This window comes from Gymnodraco acuticeps, unplaced genomic scaffold (genome assembly GCF_902827175.1).
Source record: "Gymnodraco acuticeps unplaced genomic scaffold, fGymAcu1.1, whole genome shotgun sequence".
Classification (NCBI taxonomy): Eukaryota; Metazoa; Chordata; class Actinopteri; order Perciformes; family Bathydraconidae; genus Gymnodraco; species Gymnodraco acuticeps.
In genome coordinates this window covers 215939-235610 of record NW_022989861.1, presented here as the reverse complement: position 1 = coordinate 235610, position 19672 = coordinate 215939, and the positions used below count along the sequence as shown (strand labels likewise).

At 40.9% G+C, this 19672-nt stretch overlaps 3 protein-coding genes across 9 annotated transcripts in view; 1 reads left to right on the top strand and 2 right to left on the bottom strand.

The window, feature by feature from the left end:
* Positions 1-2202: 2202 nt before the first annotated feature.
* On the bottom strand, positions 2203-6188 carry ntpcr (nucleoside-triphosphatase, cancer-related). Of its 2 annotated transcripts, none has more exons than XM_034240581.1 (5): positions 6081-6188; positions 5070-5232; positions 4890-4992; positions 3434-3643; positions 2203-2939 (listed from the first exon to the last, which is right to left on the bottom strand). In XM_034240581.1, the coding sequence occupies exons 1-5, from the start codon at positions 6112-6114 to the stop codon at positions 2859-2861; spliced, it is 591 nt and encodes a 196-aa protein (XP_034096472.1). In that variant the 5' UTR covers positions 6115-6188; the 3' UTR covers positions 2203-2858. The 2 variants fall into 2 exon arrangements, with proteins under 2 accessions (XP_034096472.1, XP_034096481.1); XM_034240590.1 differs by having other exon boundaries at positions 6046-6109.
* A 1661-nt stretch (positions 6189-7849) lies between these two features.
* Positions 7850-10474, bottom strand: map10 (microtubule associated protein 10). Its single transcript, XM_034240568.1, is given in 2 exon segments — positions 7850-8782; positions 8785-10474. Coding segments are annotated over 2 exon segments (2361 nt in total). The 5' UTR covers positions 10355-10474; the 3' UTR covers positions 7850-7991.
* A 1483-nt stretch (positions 10475-11957) lies between these two features.
* The window catches only part of LOC117562665 (signal-induced proliferation-associated 1-like protein 2), an 82770-nt gene continuing 75055 nt past the window's right edge, over positions 11958-19672 (top strand). For 5 of the 6 annotated variants that reach the window (XR_004571606.1, XM_034240534.1, XM_034240552.1 and 2 more), the window contains exon 1: positions 11958-12108. The gene's annotated coding sequence lies outside the window, so the exon portion shown is untranslated. The remainder of the gene's footprint in view (positions 12109-19672) is intronic. The other variant, XM_034240527.1, reaches the window with a different exon arrangement.

Below are 19672 nucleotides of genomic sequence, written 5' to 3'. Positions count from 1 at the left end.
CGCCCCCCCTCCCACCAGAGGCTCCCTTTTGTCCTGGATTGTTGGTAAGCTCCATCCATGTCTGTGTCCTCCCTGTGTGGAGGGATAAAGGCTATCATCTGTCCCGCAGATTCGGTGTGAATGCATCTCTGCGATATGGATATTAATTCACTTCTTATTCATTCAAGCTATTCTCGAAGGCTTACACCACATCAATACAGTCAGTCCCCTGACGGAGGATCCAATTGTTACAGTGGCACAATGGTTATGCATGTTCAAAAAGCATGGCGTTTACAATGTAAAACAGCAAGACGACCGTATGTCTTTATTATTATTATTATATTATTAAATACAGACTTTTTTTTATGGAAAGGGTTTCTCTTATGTTAAACCTAAATGATTTACTGTTTTAGAACATGATATAGATTACACGTTACATCTCTACTTAATTTAAAAAATATTGCAGTCCTTGTTTTCTAAAACTAATTATGGGGCAACTATGAGAGCAGTATGAACATGATTTCTGAGTTTATATTTTTGATAGTTATATCGACTGATTGCAATATCATAAACACACAAAGGATAATCTGAGACTTAAAATTAACTTGCGTGAATACAAATTTTTACAAGTATTCTAAGTGACTCCTGATATCCCAAAGTCCCCTCCAGAGGGAGTTTCTCTCTCACACACTCCCCCCACCCGCCTCCATTGGACTCCATTGTTTACTTCCGTATCATGACATCACTATGTAACACTCACGCTTCTATTGGCTAGAGCTCTTGGACATCTCTAAGCTGTTGAACAATCACATCAGAGCTGGCCAGCTAACCAATCAGAGCAGACATGGGCTCTGGTTTCAGAGAGAGGGTGAAAAGAGGTGCTGCAGCACAGGCAGTATGAGAAAAATAAAAGCTTTTTGAACATTAACGAATTTAAACGTCACAGTAGAGATACAAAATACAAACGTATGAAACCTGAAAACGAGCATAATAGAGTCCCGTTAAGGCATAGAATAATTGACCAAAAAAACTAGTATCACACAATCTGATACAGCATTGTATTTATTTAATTGATCGAAAAACAAGCTTTCCATGTATTCCCTGGCTACAGCAGCAGACATTGCTGGAAATAACTACTGCAAATGATATAATATCCCAATATGTTTGCTCATCACATCATATCACATGAAATGCCTTCACACACACACAGCCTTTACCTGATGAAATTGGCACAGGCTGTGTCACTGTTACATAACCCATCTGCTGCCATGCTGCAGGGAGGTGGAGGATCTCCTGCTGCTGATTCAGCACCACCACTCGATCCACCATGAACCATACCATCACCTCTAATCAAACGTAAAGCCTGGCCTGTGCCATAACAACGCTGCATCACAGCTCCATGTTATTCCCAACACACGACCACCGCAGTGTTGACTTTGAGGCCATTTCAGTGTCTGTCAGCGGCAGTTTATCCAGAGGAGTGTGAGTGCTGGCCTCAGAACAGATGCTGGCACAGCAGCATGTCTGACGCAGATTACAGCTGGCAGCTCTCTCTGCAGCCGGACTGACAGGTTACATCAGTGAGCAGCATTAGAAAACAAGCCAAGAAAGCCTTCCATGTATTTTCACTTTGAAATGACCTAAAGATGCTTCAGTGTTGAAAACAACTATCTTCTGCCCAGCGGATGTCTATGAAAATCCTCAAAACAACTGCCAGACTCTGGAGCTCCCGCTGAGTCAGTGAAATTCTATTTACAGCGAGTCTGTCCGCAGACCTTGAACGCTCTTGAGCTACTTTAGACACTAAAACTTTCCTAACCTAAAATACCAAAATGTATTTAGAATATAGCCACTTTATCAAAAAGCATTAACATTTTCATCCGTTTGTTTACATAGAGCTTCAATCCTCGTCACGTTTGACAACATGTCTCATTCTATAGCTGTAAATCCCTAACCTCCTGACCTTTAACAATGGTTTAAATCCTTTATAAAAGCACTCCAAAGCCCTTTATTTAGTGACAATGTTCAGCCTTTTCTGCAATCTGATTGCACGTGGACAGAAATGCCATTAACTCCCAGGATGGAGCATAAAATCCCTGACAGCAAAGTGAAGCATATTTATTTGTACCGCGGATTAATATAACAACATTCAAGCTTATCACAAGTGTAAACCAGTGTCTTTTTTTTTTTTTAAATAAAGGAAAAGAATACCAGAGAAACCAGTTGAAGGAAAATATCTGTTTATTTTTAATTGTTTTTCTTCATGCTGGATGAATAAACTAAAGGATTGGACATAGTTGCACCGTTAAATATTAATTGATTTTCAATGAGTGCATCCTCAGGTGGACCAGACAAACACAAGGTGGGGCTCACATAGCAAAGAGCTGAATAAATATATTCTTTTCATATAAAACAATTAAATTCACCACTTGTCCTTGTGGGCAAATTAATATTACAATCTAATAAATGAGAAATGCCTGCGGTAATCTCGATAAATACCCAGAGCTGAATTCAAAATCAAACCGAGCTGTTTTGAGAACTAGCAGTCTTTGGGATATTTACACACTACCTGAACAATTCCCCCGCTGTGTTCCATCCTGGTTCCATCTCACGATCAATTATTCAGAGTGCAAACCATTTTGAAGCTGTAGGAGCATGAAGAAAATGAATTGTGTACATAAATACATGCATGTGACACACTGCTGCAGCTCCATGTGCCCTCCGGTTAGGTCAAAACCCGGTTATGAAGCGTGCGTAGATTCACTCAACTGTCTGGATGCATGTGCTCAACATGCATGCACTAATAAAAGTTGCTGTCAGCACAAAATAAATGCACGAGTGGAGCATCTTTCCTTTATAGTGGTTCTGAATCTCCATATTCAGAAGGTTGAAGGTTGCAGACAAGTTTGCACCGTTGATAAAATGTCTTGTAGAATGGTGTTTCTGTTTTCTTTAGACACCTAAGCAGGAAAAGAAACAAGCAAAAATCAATATAAATCGTTATAAAATCGTAAAGCTAACCATAAATAACGTTAAAAAACATGTCTTCTAAGATCTAAGCCTTAGACAACACAGTTACCACTTTGAGAATATCACATGTTGTAAATCTCTGACTTACTGTAATGGAAATACAAATCATATGTTGGTGAAGAAATTGCCATTTAACTTTGTTTTACGTTATAACTACTCCAGCATGAGTGTTTTGCATGACAATATCCATAACTGAGTCTTCCGTGATAAATTATTTTGACATTTGAGACCACCCTTTGTTGTTGAATCAGTCGCGCATGATTTAGAGTTAATCCCCTTTGTGCATTAGCAGGCAGACTGACTGCCCTCTAAGACAAACTACATACAGTGTAAACGGTGCCATACAGCTATTGTGGGACCAAGGAGCTTGTAAACTGACCTAAATATATTTGTTCACCCAGAGAGTGTTACTGTTTTTACTCACAGTGAAGATCTTAACATCTCTCCTGCTGCGCACCTCTTCCACCAGACCCAGCGGTTTGCCCTTGGGGATGGGCATGGTGCCCAGGACGGTGCAGGAGGAGCTGTCTAAAGTGTGTCTCACTGCCCTGATGAACGGCTGGCTGAAGAGCTCCATTTTGCCGATCTCATCAATGACGAACACCTTCCTGCTGCCGCCATCTGCTGAGCCTACCTGAGGATGAAGGATGTTAGCATTAAAGGGGTAGTTTGCATTCTTTGAAGTGGGGTTGTAGGAGCTATTTATCTGTAGGGAGTACAGTAGAAACTGTTGCGTGAAACTGACAAGCACGGAAGTTAGGCAAGGTACTGCTTTGGACAGCGTCAAAAAAGATACCAACAGAAAATATTCAAATTCAGTTTGAGTGTAAGCTTTATTTACAATGTTTTCCCTGCAAAACCTTTCCTTTAAACATATGTTCCTGACAGGGAACTGAAGCCATTAACCGATCTATGCTGTATCCAAAGCCACCAGAGTCCATTGAATAAAGCGTTTTAAATAGCAGAACACAGAAGTTGCTGCCTGAACAGTTAGTTAGTGTCATTGTGTGGCTTTGGTGAATCCGAACTAACCCTTTAAACACCAAATAACACTAATAAACTAACCGATCAAGGCATCAGAAGATGAGCAACATCTGCTTTCTATGAGGCATTCCTTATTTGTTCAATGTTTTGTGCCTTTGAAGAGAGCATAGATGGATACAAAGGCTCTAGTTCCCCTTCATAAAAGGCTTATGACATCAGGTTAAGTGGTGAAACATTAGAAATATAGCAAACACTAAAAAATGATCTTCATTCTTTTAGGAGGGTTTTTTAAAAAGACATAATGCTGCTTCCCCCGTCCATCGTCTGTGCTCTGTGATCTGTGTACTCTCCAAACACTACTAGGGAAAGTTACCTCATACAATCCCGCTTCAAAACATCTGAACTATCCCTTTGATAAGTGCTTGTTTGAGGAACAACTTGTAAATAAATAAGTTCTGTTTGACACGTGTTGATAAAAAGATTAAAGAGGTTTCATTGGTGTCCATATGGCTAAACTAACTTGTGGAAAAAGCTGATCATGTTAATGCGTGTGATAGTGTTCGTATGTTTCATGCAACGCGTGATCAGCAGTGATTACAGAGTCGCTTTGAGTCAGATGAAAGTGGAATATGAGCCGCCAGGCCGAGGCAGAGACACCTTCCCTTTACAGCACATGTGTAGGCGTCACTCCAGGCTCACTTTACATGCTGGATTCATCAGGTCAGTGACAGCCAGACGGCACCACCAACACTAAAAACGTCACTCTGGAATTTATGTGTTTACGAGCTTCCAATTATTCCATCAAATCAGAGAAAATCAAAGGTTTGATGAGTTGTTAAGAGGGGAGAAAGGGGTTTGGCTTGCTGTGATCTATTGAAGAGTTTTAAAAATCTTACGTCTCTGAAGAGGGGGAGAGCCACGTTTTCAAATGAAGGCAAGTCAACCACATACTGCCCAACTGTGTGTTCCCGTCTGCCATGAGAAGAACCAGCGAGGTCTCTGAAAGATACAATAAGTCACTGGAAAACAGCACGGATAAAAGAGAGCAGGTACTTTTGATGGGATGACCCTGGTACCTGATTCTGGACAGCTGGCCCCTCTCTCCTGTCACTGTGACCACATCAAAGCCGACCCTCCGGCTCCCCTCCCTGACCTCCTCTGTGTAAAATCCTTCCACTCCCACTCCTGATGACATTAGAGCCTCACAGGCTTTCTGCACCACAGTGGTTTTACCCACACCTGGGAGCACAATAAGAGACAATGTAAAACAACTGAATATCACTTATTGATTCTGTGAAATGTTAGGATGCGTCTTAGCCATGCATTAGTGACATCCCTCTCCCATAAATAATCAATAAGGGGTCAACTAAATATACACAACTTTAAATGAATATGTATGTAGGCTACATAGGGAATAGTGAGCCATGTGGACTAAAACCATTAAGACAAGTACAATGTTGAGGGAATTGTACTTTACTTCAGTATTTTCATTTACTGCTACTTTGTACTTTTACCCCACTACATTTCAGAGGTAAGTATTGTACTTTAACTCCACTACATTTATGTAGTACCTTAAGCTACTTTGCATATATGATATAAAACATAATCATCCCTTAAAGGACTTTAGTTAGACTTGACTAAATTCATAAAATACCAAGTAGTAACTCAAACTATACAAATTAGTCCCACCTTTGATACCAGCTTTGATACACATATATCCATCAATAATTATAATCAAAACATGATATAATATATATTATTCTCAAGTGGGTCGATCTGCATAATGAGTACTTTTACCTTTGGTACTTTAACTTGAGTAATATTTTCATAGCAGGACTTTTACTTGTAACATAGTATTCCTACACTCTGGTACTTCTACTTTAACTAACGTACAAGATCTGAGTACTTCTCCCACCTCTGCATGTTACCAGTATATTGCGATAGATTAGCTAAAGACAAGCTAACTTTCCTCCGAAGCAACCTAAACATGTGCTGGCTCGGACACAGGGTAACTACAGCTGAATGACTACACTTGATTTACAGCGACTGCACCTTCAGCAGCAGCCCAGGCTGGTGTTCAGTATTACCTGGAGGTCCTGTCAGGAAAACGTGTTTGAACATTTCAGTTTACACCGTTCAACATGCTGCTGCAGCACTTCCGTACACAGCTTGTTGACGCATGCGCAGTAGTAACCACACCGCAGTACCTTGAATGAAGACGAACACGTTAAAGTAGAAGAATTGAGAGGGAACCATAGACTGTATATATAAAGGAGGGAACACATATAGGCTACTGCAGGTGAAAGTAATGAGAAACTATTCCAAAACATAGCTCAGCATAAAAAAAGCAACTTTTAAAATATATTTGTACAATATTTTGCCTCAAAATAATGAGAAACATCTTATTTTGACTACTATCTCATTATTCTGACTTGGCATCTCCTTATTTTGATTTTCATCTTACTAACTCATTGTTATGTTTAACAATCTCATTGTTGTGACTTAGGCTTCTATCTTATTATATTCTCCATTGACAGATAGATTGGTTGAAAATTGTATTAAAGCTATGTTCACTATGTTTCTGTTCTGGAGATTGTTAGATTTAGATCTGTATTATTATCATCATTAAAATAGACTACCACCATGGGTCTATTATTTATTTGTATTATTATCTCTATAGTTTCAAAATTGAAGCACATTTCCAAAAGTTTTTTATGTAATTTGACCTTGTCCTTGATCTAAATTAATTGTCTTTAATTCTGGCAATCTCAAAAGTATCATCAGATGAATGGGCATCCCCAATTTAGGTGGAAATGACACATTAAATGACACATTATTTTCTACATCGTTTGGTTCCAACATTTAAAAAAACGTGGACATTAAACACAGAGGACTGGCGGTCATCTTGGATTTGACTGTTACTTTGATGTCATGTATCTAGCTGATGATAAGTTGATATCACACACACACACACACACACACACACACACACACACACACACACACACACACACACACACACACACACACACACACACACACACACACACACACACACACACACACACAAAATAATTTGCAATTTAGCAAATTTCAACTGATTGACAGCTTATTTTTGGTCAATTTCTACCTTTATCTTCACCTAAATGCATTTTCTTGAATTCTGGCAACCTCAAAAGTATCACCAAATGATTGGGCATCCCTAATTTAGTTGGATATGACACCTTAAATGTTTTTCTACAATGTTTGGTTCCAAAATTAAGCGTGTTTGAACATTTGACCAGAGAGACTGGCGGCCATCTTGGATTTGACCTCTCATGGTCCTCACAGGTCAAATCTGACTTCCCTCCACATCTGAAAATAAACCTTATGGTATGCACTAACTATGCTAGAAATGTCATGCTTTTCTCATAAAATGCACAATTGTTATAATATGAGAGCTTATCCGCTGTACTAAATGCAAATACGTTTTCATTGTCCCAGTCCCACTGGGACAATGAAAACGTATTTGCATTGTAACACAATCCTGTAACTGTCACACAAAAAACAAACCAAATCAGTTTTAAATACATGTATAGCTGTCTCTGTTTGCTTATCAAATAACTGACAAATGCAAAGTAGCAGGCGGTTAAAGGAAACACCCTGAAATCAGGAGCTGGAGCTCTGGGAGACTTTAGCTTGTGACAACTCCACTGAAAACGAGAGCCTATTAAGTTAAAATTATTTGCTTAAACAGTGTGAATAGAGACATTTTCATCCACTTATGTCACTAAAGACTCATGGTCCAAGAAGTTATGCAAATATACAGTAGCCTAGTAGCCTATTAAGTAAGTGATTAAGAAGTAAAGTGATCACATTATTTCCACGAAAGAAGATTCTTTATTCAAAGGTATCAGATATTACACACAACATTTTTTACATACAAATGTACATATTTGCTGGAACATTGCCATTTGGAAATATTGTAACCTTAATGTAGAATTCTATAAATGTTTTCTTTACATGGTATAACCAGGGAGTTTGTTGGCCACTAGCTCAGACATATGCTTATACTCCTTTCTGAAATCCAGAGACCCAAGCTCATCCTCCAGTTCCTCCACCTCCTGCTGTTCAAAGGAGGACACTGACTCAGCAGAAGACCCTCCCACAGGACCGCTGTTCTTGGATGACCCACTCCGTTTACCTCTGGATGATATCAGACTCTCAGCATCAGATCTCTTTCCCACTCTACTGCTCACTGTCCTCTGTCTTCTGGAGCATATGGTCTGCAAGGAGCTGGACCCGTCTAGGTCACTGTCATCGGAGGAGAAGCTGAGGGCCGAGGCCTGGGATCGGGCTTGGATTATTGTGTGCGTCCCCCTCAGAGCGTGCTGTGGAGAGCGGGGGGCTTTGATGGGCATGGGGAGGACGGCTCTCTTCTGAACCCATTCTGAGTCAGAGTGGTGGAGAGGAGAGCATGGGGTCTTGGCTCTGGTGGGCTCGGGGCTGCTCAGGGGGTCAGGGGAGTAGGCATCGCTGGGCTCCAGGCTGTTAAAGTCATCAGCGTAGTCTGCGTCCTCGTCTCCTTCCTCGCTGGAGTCTGAAAATGAAGATTTGAGGCTGCTATGTCTGCTGCTTCCTGAAGATTCAAATGGTTCTATATGCCTGTCAGATTCAGACTGTGATTTCACTTGATCCGAGTCACCGTGATGCTCTTCTTTATTTTGGGTAACATGATCCCCTTCCACCCCTGGGATGTGAACACACTTCAAGTCTTTTTCAGAAAGAGATTTTCCTGAATCTCTCAAAAGTCGGTGTCTTTTTCACCTCGAGCTTTGCCATGTTTTAGTGTGAATGTGCCCTGAAATTCAGAGTCCGCTGCGATGTTTTGCATCATTGTCTCGACATTTTCATTTAGACTGGAGCCCGATTTTCTTTTGCTGGACTTCACAATCGTATTACTTGACTTAGTCTTAGCTTTGTTGATACTTGACTGTGTTTCACGTTGTATTAAGGCCATGCATTCCCGTCGTTTCACTTTAAGAGGCGAAATGTTCTTCAGCCTCAGATTGAATGTTTTAGTCGTACCATACACAAGCTTCTTGTGAGGAGATTTGCTGGAGCTTTTAGCCTCTTCCTGTTTGTCTCTCACTTTAACAGATGCAGGTGTAGAACAGGATCTGGGTGAATGTACATGCTTTAAGTTGGGACTAGTTCCCTGTTTGGAAACCTCTCCTGGTGTGTTTCCATGGCCAGCGAAAGGCTCTGTGGATGCCGGCCTGTAAATCCATGATAGATTGGGATGTATAGACAGAGGCTGGTCTGAGTTCTGACCATTCAACTGTGACAGCTCAACAAGAAGAGCGTTTAACAGAGGCAACTGTCGTAAGGCTTCCCCGAGGACATTTGGAGTCGCCCCGCTTGTGTCTTGTTTTTTTGTAGTTTTTTCACGTCTTACTTTCTGCTCAATCATTGGAGCACTTGCAAGTTCATTTGTATATTCACTCGTTTCATCTTCAGTGTCTTCAAATGTGAAAGCCTCAGAGTCTAAATTCAGTACAGGGCAATCCCTTTCTTTATGTGTGTGCTTTTTCTCTGCAGAATTATTGTAGAAGAGATGTGGCGGACAAAAAACATCTTCTTCAAAATTATTTTCAGTTTCTTCATGCGTCTGGGGCATTTGTCTCCCTGGCTTGTGTTCACTCTGCAGGACAACAGGAACACCATTGTCCTGATTATCCTCATGTATTAAAGTATTCTCATCAAGAGCCACTGATGCTGTGATTTGTTTCTCCATGAGGCTTTTTTGTAAATGTTTTCCGCCATGTGCACTGCGAAGTCCCTTTCTTTCTGTGATGTGTGGCAGTAAACTAGCTCCCAGACTTAGAAGTTTGTAACTCAGGGAAATTGATCCAATGTTCTCCCCCATGAGGTTGCATACACCCACAACCCCCCTTTCACCATGAGACGAGGGAGTAGAAACACCACGTTCACTCACATCCTGCCTGATTCTGTCCATCGCTTTCGCCAGTGACACAAGAGAGGTACCAACTAATTTGGGGATCTCTTCTTTCACATCCAGCACCATAGCATACAGAGGAGTGTTGGATAGATGGGTAAACAGTGCGTTCAGGTTCATTTTGAAGAAACAAGACTTCCCTCTGTTGAAGGCATATCCCCCCTGCTGATCCTTTCCATTGTGTGCATGTTGGTTCCCTCCAGCATTGCTTTTCTCAGGCTGATAAATGAGCAGCGTTGGGAAATCCAGCAGTCTTACTCCCAGAGCAAGCTCGTCGGAAACTTGACTTTCTTTCTCCACTCGGATGGATTCCACCAAAAGCTCAAATGAAAACAGAGTCTCGATTTGTTCTCGTCCTGACATCCTGAAAGCCGTGTGATAACAAAAAGAAACCTTAAACAACGAGCTAACTAACTAGCTGTTAGCTAATCCGCCGCTTTAGCTTGTATCAGCTCCATGGAAACAAGCAGCTGTCGCGAGCATTATGCGTCACACAATGCCCCGGGATACCTGGGAATTGTATTTTCAATTGGAAGTGTATACGTACTCACAAACTGTGGCAAGATATTTCTAGATTTTTATATTAAAAGTAAACACATTGTGATTCTTAACTTCTCCTTAAACATGTGCTTTTCTTTTCTATTAAGGGTTAACGCAGCATTATACAAAATATACTTTCTTGATAACCGTCATTTTTTAAAAGATAAGATAAGAGATAAGTTAAAGTACTTTATTGATCCTAATTTGGGAAATGTTTGCGTTGTAGCAGCATAAAAAGACATGGCGTTGAACATTAAAAATGTAAAGACTAAAATAAACATTCCAAAATGTCAATAGAAATGAAATAGCATTACAAAAAGTAGAACATACACCATTACAAATGTACAGTAACTAAATATAATCGGAACAAGAACAATCTGTGCTATTGTATTAGCTGTAGTGTCTCTACTGTAGGCTATTTTTATTATATGTACAGCACTTTGGCTCGACCAAAAATCGTTTATAAATGTGCTATATAAATAAAATGTGATTTGATTTGATAAAGCAGGATATTATACATACAGAAGTATGTGAGGAATGGAATATTACATATTAGATTGAATATAAATGTAAAATGTACAGTGTGAGTTTAAGTCCAGTTTTCCAAGAGAAGCTATGGAGCAGAGAGTTCTCTGCCAGCCAGAGGTGATTTATTATATATATAGACGTATTGCAGTAGGCAGGATTGCAAATGTATACAACCATACATGTACATTTGCGAAGATTAATCATTTGTTTCTTGTTGTCAAAACATTGATGGAACTTTTATGAGGACAACAGAAAAAGAAGCAAAAAAAACCATTACAATTGCGAAACTGTGCTCCAAATGTAATGTTTTTTTTTTTCGTTTATGTATGCTTTGTGTTACTATATTTGACTATTTTTTTATACGTATCTCGTCATTTGCTTGTGTATATTTACATATGTATCTGATTAAAATGAAGTCTTGTTTTTTACGTGTGTCTATGTTTAAATAATATAGGCCTAGTTTATGGGGTATTTTACGTAGCCCATTGCACTGAAATGCAGTATATAATTATATAAATATACAAATTACAAATTACAGGGCTAGATGAAACATTACAATGCAAAGAGATATGAAGATCATAGTTTATTTACATACATTTTGAAAAAAAACTTTTCTGCAGTTCACCAGATGGGGCCACTGTAGGGCTTACGTGGTTTATAGATGAACAAAGGGGTGTAGTGAATGTCACAAAGGCCACTAAACAGGACAGGCTTATGACCTCCCTTTTTAAATGTAAATTAGTTTGTTATTTTCTGTAAAATATTAACCAACAAACCTATAATAAATGTCTGTGTGTGCACAGGAGTGAGGTGCAGAGAGTTCCTGCAGGCTGAGGGTGGGCGGAGCCTCTCTCGGTGCTGCGTGTTGTCACAGATAGGTGCTGGATGCATATTGCCACGGTCTGTGCCAATTCAGTCTGGAGGCTGACACCGAAAGGGAGAGATGCAAGCCCGGCTACCGCAGCTTCATCTGTTTTTTTTAACCGCTAAGGATAATTAGCAACCTTAACAACTCTGCAACCTGGACCGGACAACGCTGACGTTGTAAGGTAATGACTCTAATGTAATTTCCTCCCTCCGAGCGGACAAACAAACTAAAAAGTATGGCTGTAGCTAAAAGTGAGGAGCGCCAGCGCTGCACACACAGGGAGTAGTGAAAGGTGGAGAAACTCACTGGCATTATCGATGGTAATAGTGAACACAAAGGATAAAGTTTCTTTCGGGCACAGCAGCATATGTAGACTAATGTAAGCGACACATATAGAACGACTGGAGAGTATAATGTTTCAGCTGTAGCCTATCTATAGCCTATATTTGTGTCTATTCATGGTATTAGCTATGGTGTCGCTGACTTATATTTTACTTAGCTTTGTTTGTTTATCTACCACGAGCGTGTTAGCCTCGCGCATAGACAAATTCAATGCAAAAAACCATACATGTTTGCGTTCATATTAGCTGAGGCAGGCTATAGAATGTCACTGATGGTTTTTCTAAAATTCTCTGACTGTTAATGTTACTTTAATGTTGTCGTCATATTTTTGTAACATTGCTGGTGGTGTGCGCGCGGGGGTTAATTGGACTGGATTCGCAGGGAAATATTTTTTGAATGAATTTGTCTAGTGGAGTGCTTTCATGAAAACAGTGGGGGGCGATAAAGGCATCATTGTCCTACTGGTCATGGATAATAAAGCCTTCACATGCTTACTGTAAGGTGAGGCCCATAGCTAGTCTCACGGGCCAAATGTAATTGTTGTGGGAAGCCCAGAGTGGAATAAAAACCATGTATGTAAACAGTGGTCAACGAATATAACACACCCCACTGTGCTTTACTGTTGTATTATGTCCATATCTGGTTTACTTTAGCAGCAGTGGGAGCTTTTCAGTAGATCCAGACAAAGGATTTCCTTTAACATTATATTTGTTTTGATAATACACAATCTCTGGCAGTCTGCTATCTGCTATGCTTACTTGGCTTCTCCCATGGCTTATTTGACATACAATGTTCTGTATACTCCACAGGGAGAGTAAACAAGTGAAATGTTGTTTGTCTTCTACCACCATATCCCTTTGCTGTCTTCCTGCAGGAAGTTTAGCCCCGACAATAACTAACTTCCCAATAAAGGGAAACAAATAGGCCCATTCCTGAGCTCAACAACTATGTGCTCTTGAGTGTGAATGTACGTTTCCATTGTTTGATTTTTAGTGCTCTGCATTTCTGCCCTCCTGGCTTCACAGCTCTCATCTGAACAGATCAAGCATAAAGATTTATTTTCTCCTGGAGCTTAAAATCAATAGGACACCATTATTTTTCATAGGGTTTTATGTCTGGGAAAGATTAGTTTTCCGGGGGGCTGTGCTGAACTAAGTAGGCACAGGAGTGCTTTAATGTGACTCCAGGGTGTTCATGGCCCGGTATAACATTTAACATATTTTCATTTAGCACCCAAAATGTTTGGCTTAACTCAAGCTATCAGGTCTGCAAACCAGAGAGGCAATTTTTCAACTGACCGCTCTTTTGAATGAGCATTAAGACATCTTTAGTGATGTGTGTGAGTCATTTGCTGTTATTGTGCACAGAGGCGAAAACAACCCTATTAATCTGCTCATTCTCTTTGTCATCATGCAAATATTTAGTTGTTGTCTGTGTTTCAGTTGAGATTGGATATATGCCATTCCTCATTATTCCCAATGTTTAACTTGGATGATCTTCGAATTTTGAATGACTCTATCCTGTTTAATTAAAAAATGAATGTGTCTGTTGCAGAAGGGAAAGCAGACCTTTTACCAGATAGATGAAAGCTACATTAAAGACAATATCTTCCTTAATTTAGATGAAAATGAGGCTGCATATGTACCCCATCTCAACCTCTGCCAGCAGCGCACTCATGGAGGTAGACATATTCAGCAGTCATAATAATGACATCACAGTTTGAATAAAGATCTGTTGCATTCTGCCATCAATAGTGTGCAGACAGAGCCCTCAAGAAGAAATATGTTCTCATCTATATCATACAGCGCCTTCTGCATGGCTAACCAGACAAAGGGTAATTGAGCCGGATAGATATGTCTTTCAAAATAAAGTTGAGAGCACAATGTGTGCTCAGCCAAACAATAAGGCACCTGTCATGATTGGCAGAGGAACGACTTCCTTTGACATGCCCACAGGCTATATCCACTTGTTATCATTGCAGAGCTGGTTAGGATGTCTTCTGGCCTAGTGGGCTTGGAGACGCCCGACTAGAGTTACAGCCGATATGTTGCGTTTGCCTATAAATACATAACTCTAAGAACTGTGGGCCTTTCTTTAGATTGGTGAAATGACTTAACAGTACTGGCTGATTTTAGTCTTCTTGTTACAACACCTCCTCTAGTGCGCCACAGTCTATCCCCTTGTTTGACTCTGTTCCCACGGTGCTTTGCTACCGGTGTGCTGACTGGCCATGATTGGGAGAACAGTAGAGGGGGGGAAAACAGCTAACGGACTTAGTTTCAGACTTCGTTTGTTAGGGGTGATGCATTTCTCTTCATTGTACTAAAGAAGCATGCCAAACCATGTGGCGCTGCCCTTTCCAACAGATCCCACACCCTATGCATGTGACGGGGATCGGGAAGCCTGCTCTGGTCTAGTCCGTGCAGGCTGACTGGCCGGCTGGTTTGCTAGCCATGATTCACAGTTGGCCTCCCAACAAAATCCTGTTGCTTCAAAACCAACCAACCAGCAGACAGGGGATCACATGCTGCCTGCTCCTGTTGTGAGAGCCAGACTCTCTCGCCGTCTTTTTTGTCAGCCTTTGTTTTGATAGCAGTCTGGATTTATGGAAGGACCTAAGCCCACTCATCAATGTCAGGAAAAGCACAGATGCCGTCATTAGGTCGACGTTTTTTCATGAATTGATCTCCTGTTCCACTAGGAGTCTGTTTGTGATGGATGTATGTGGTTTACTGAGCAATGCCCATAATGTACAGCACAGATGTATTTCTCTCTAGATTTGGGCTATCAGCTAGATTTATAACACTGATGATCACTTAGAGCTTTTAAGAGCTCATCATCCTGAACACATTTCCGGTTTGGGATAGAAAGTAAGAATACACCAAAGGATTTTCTGAGGAAGGCTGAAGCTAACCAAAGGATCTTTAACCGCTCCAAGGTCAGCATGTTGGGTTCTCTTATAGTCATCCATCATTTTTGTCTGCTGTGCACATTATATGACCACTCATGTGTAATCAGTGTAATAGCCTTAAGACGGCATGTTTAACAGCTTGCTCGGGCGCTGGCGTGTGTCAACATGAGTTCCGGAGAACCACAGGAAGACGCCAACAGCCATTCAAAGCAACGTATTTCTATTCTTTATGTGATGTGCACAAATGAGCTGTTATAGTTAGTCTGTGGCCTGTTTCTTCAGGACACATGTGAACTATCGCCCTCATGTTCTGCATTGCTTGTTTGTTTATTTGTGTCGATAATGTGTCTTTGGTTAATCTGATCCTCACTGAAGTGGTTAAGCTGCATAGTAGATGTAGTTCACTTTATGAAGGGATTTATGTGTTGTGACTTATTGGGCTTTAAAGGAGAAATGGCTCTATTGAAGAATTTCATAGATATGTTTTACAGATGTAGAGGTTCTGTATAAGCAGTGTTTGCTATTATCTCAGTGAAATTGGTTAAAATAGCTGCTTCACCAAACCTTCCCTTGTGTCTTGTACGTCTATTATTGTTTCCGGCTCTTTAATTTCCCACCCTCTTGCTGCTCATCCAGTAGCCTGCTGCTGTGCCAGGCGCATTTGAGCGAAAAAGCAGCACTGTGGCTGGAGGGGAAGCTGCTGGATGAAGCAGATGGTGACGTGACAGAAGTCAAATGCTGATCGGGCCATTGCTGGTGAGATTCATGTCAACCTCTGGTGACACACAGCCGAGACTGAAGGACTGAGGAAGAGGTGTTACGCGGGGGCAGAGGAGAGAGTAAAGGTTTGGGCCCTCTGATGACCGCCTTTGCGATCACTGCTGGCTCACATGCAGCTCGACCATTAATGGAAAAGATGAAATATCATTACTTTATTGATGATAGATAGTATGCTTTGCAGTATCCTTATTACAGCTGTTTTCAAGCCCCTTTGTTACAGTGCAGATGGTTAATGGATGATTTGTTGCTTTCTATCCACGGATTAGTTACTATTACAGCTGGATATGAAAGGGAAATCTTATGACCCGCTTAGACCGGCTACTGTTAAACGATGACCTTTTCAAAACCTCACATTATTTGCTGGACTAAGCTCCTGCCTACACATGACTGACAGACAGAGCTACAGATGATCACACCATGGCGGTGGCTTACAGATGTAGCCATGGCAGACGACAGGCTGTAACTATAAGATATTTTTCTATCTCAAAGAAAATCAATAATCCTCTAGATAATCTCTATGATTTGCAAATGTGGGTCATCCCAGTTTAAAATGAATATAGAAATGAAGGTCTTTGCTGTTCAATCACCTTACCGCATTGGTTATACATACTGGGATAAAGTAATGCATTTATTCTTTTGGCTTGATCATTAGGTTAAACAGCAAGATGAAAGCGAACTATAACCTGCTTTAATCCATTACAGTCTGATTTTATTCTCCACTGACAGCTTAAGACACCACAGATGCCAAGAAGTTCATTTTTATACTACTTTCCTTGAGAGACGCGTTCCAAACATGTGTTCCTTCCAGCGCATGTACTTTTGGTGCCAGTTAGTAACATATTCATCACAATTTGTTTTTAACGCACATGATGCAAAGCACCAAACCTTACTGTTATATCGGGGCGTGTGAATCAGCTGGTTCAGTTCTTCTGCATAGCCAACTGGGAAATAATAAAGATTATTTAATATTTGATTATTTATAATAACGGGACCCCAATAGCTGCATGGCACTTACATCCTGTGGGGAGAACCATGTATTATTCCTGGTGTGAACACACAATGGTTTTATTATTTAACACATTTCAACCCATTGGATCAATCTTCTAACGATGTCCCTGCAAAAAAGATCATGTTCATGCATTATGGATTTGCAATAGTCAAGCAAATAGGAAAATGTGTCTTGCCATGATGAATTATGTCTGCCCCTTCTCTTCCCATGGGGACACTACCATTAGTGTCCATATCAGGAATGTTGGGGAAAAGGCCAGTGAAGTTGCTGACCCTCCTTATATGTTTTGTCGACGTGTCTGTCACTGGGCTACAATGGGGAGAATGAATGCTGGCCAGTCATTAACCCGATTGCCACTGAGTCCAAGGACCAGTCCTGACCCATGGGGTTAACTCCGACTGTGTTCCCCTCAGTGGGCCCAGACAAATGGGACAGCTGACCTCTGGTCGCGGCCAGCCTCCAATGGGAGATAAGAAGGGATTTGGTTTAGAGCCGATGTGCATACCTCCTTCCTACTGTAGCAGAAAAGAATGGGCCTGTCTGAATAAGCAGACAGGCCTGGGTGTGGGTGACAGCCAGGAACCTGACTGCATGCCATTCTGCCTCTGTAGACTTTCTATGATTCTCTGTCTATTAATTCATTAAATGCAACCGTAGTAGATGTGCCGGGTATTGAACTTCAAAATGAGCAATACGTGATACATAAAGTTGAATCCATGAAAATGTAACCAATAAGTTCCAACCTTGCGCCCTCTCAAACTGTCAGTTTGATGGTTACAAGGGATATATGGGATAATATCACACTTAATTGGTTTATTTATGTATTTTTCCTCTATTATCTATAGGACTATATATTTTATAATCTCTATCTAGGTAATATTAGCCATTTTCGGCCCATTTAAGGTACGGTAAATTAAACCAGGTATTAATAAAATGTAGGCTAATTCTGCACGTATTCCCCCGTACTAACATCTGTGCCCTTGATTGTCAAATTGACCCTGGGTGAGCCAAGTAAAAGCACGCTGACGTGTTTCTGATAGAGGTTGATTGTAATTAACAAGTCAAATGGAGCAGATCCGTGACAGATGTGCCATAAAGTGAGTCACTGAAGCATTGCTGCCGGAGCCAGTATCCTTCACTTAACCTCACCAGAGCACTGCAGTGCTTACACACCGTTGTTGAGCATGGGTCTATGTCGAAACTACATGAACAGCAGGATAGCTTCGATAATACAATGTTCGCTACTTTGTGTTGTTGTGAGACGTTTTACTTTGTCCAAGTTTTCTGGGTATTAGCCGTTTTACAGGAAGGAACTTTCTCCTAAACAACCCTTTATCAAGCGTGAGAAAGTGTCTGTTTTGTGTTGGTTGCTTTCATGTTGCCTGCTTACTGACATGAGACAAATTAGAAAGTCCTGTCATGGTCTGTAGCCTGTCATTGTGTTTTTTTAAAGTGCTGACGAAACTTGTTGGGAGGAGGTTGTTATCCTTGTTTGTGTTTCCACTGATCCATAAAGTTGATAATGAGTTTAGTTTACCAAATGAATGTGGTTTACACTGGGAAATCCCCGAGCTAAAACAAAACTTTGGCCATTTGCTGTTTTATTTCAAGTGTGTATATAACGTTAGTGTGATGCAAATATATTATCCCGATTGTGTTATTCTTTCATTTGACAGCAGCAACAAACCGTCAACATCTCTTAAATGTTGGCTTGGACATTTTTATTTGTTCATTTTCACCGAGCTTCATTTGGTTTATATAAACATTATACGTTTATATAAACATTATACGTCCTTTCAATGCCTTTGAAACAGGAATATTTGTGTCTCTTAGTTCAGTTCAGATACTTAGAATGATGCACACCATTAAACCAGGACATTAATGTTGCCCTTGTATCAACTTACTGGAGCACAGAAATGCCTGTACATGATGTTGCCTTTGGCCTATTCATGTAACTTGCTGCTAGCGAAGACATAGATGTCTGACTATTTGAGACAAGCCTGGGATATTGGACTTACTGGTGTGTATTGGAAACCTTTTCACACAAAGTGGAAGGGAAGTCTAAAGCAGAGAGGAGCTGAACTGTGCGGCGCTGGCACTGAGCCTGGCCCTTCCTTGTACTGTGGGCTGCTGCTGCGGCGGTATGATGTGTTTAAGGAGCGCAGGCCCAGCCAAGTAGAGCTAATTCAAAGCTAGAGTAGTATATTCCATCTCACTTGTTTCCCCCCTCTTTCTTAGCGACATCATTTGGACTAGCCTTCCTTTTATGCGATTTGTAAAGGCTGTTGACGGAGGATAATGATCGAGAGTGACAGTGGCCTGATTTTTTTTTCCCTCTTTTTTTCTCTTGCTTCTGTAATCTCACTGTCTGTCAATGTGGAGGAGATCAACCGCTCTCCTCGTCCGCTGAAGTGTATTGAAAGCTTCTGTGGATGTTGGGAGGTTAGCCACAGGGGGCGGGATCCGCAGCTACAGGGGCAGCACATTTGACATTGAGTGCTGGCCTTTATAAGGGTTTACAGCCTTAGAAGAAGGAGCGAAGGAAGGGGAGATTGCGTAACACCGTCAGGCAAACAATGTCCCAGACACTATGTAAGGATCCTAAGAAGAGGTCTGTAATTCCTACAATGCCTAGCAGCTACACTGTGTGTTCATTCCCTGCTTACCTTCCCCAGGCTATGTTTACTGGAAGCCCTCGGATCC

What these genes read in the sequence shown, in the direction of transcription:
- ntpcr (XM_034240581.1), bottom strand. Translation starts at nt 6,114, where the DNA reads ATGTTCAAACACGTTTTCCTGACAGGACCTCCAG. An exon ending in GGCCAGCTGTCCAGAATCAG is followed by an intron (nt 4,993 to 5,069) that starts GTACCAGGGTCA and finishes TGTATCTTTCAG; the next exon opens with AGACCTCGCTGGTTCTTCTC. An exon ending in CTCTCCCCCTCTTCAGAGAC is followed by an intron (nt 3,644 to 4,889) that starts GTAAGATTTTTA and finishes CTTCATCCTCAG; the next exon opens with GTAGGCTCAGCAGATGGCGG.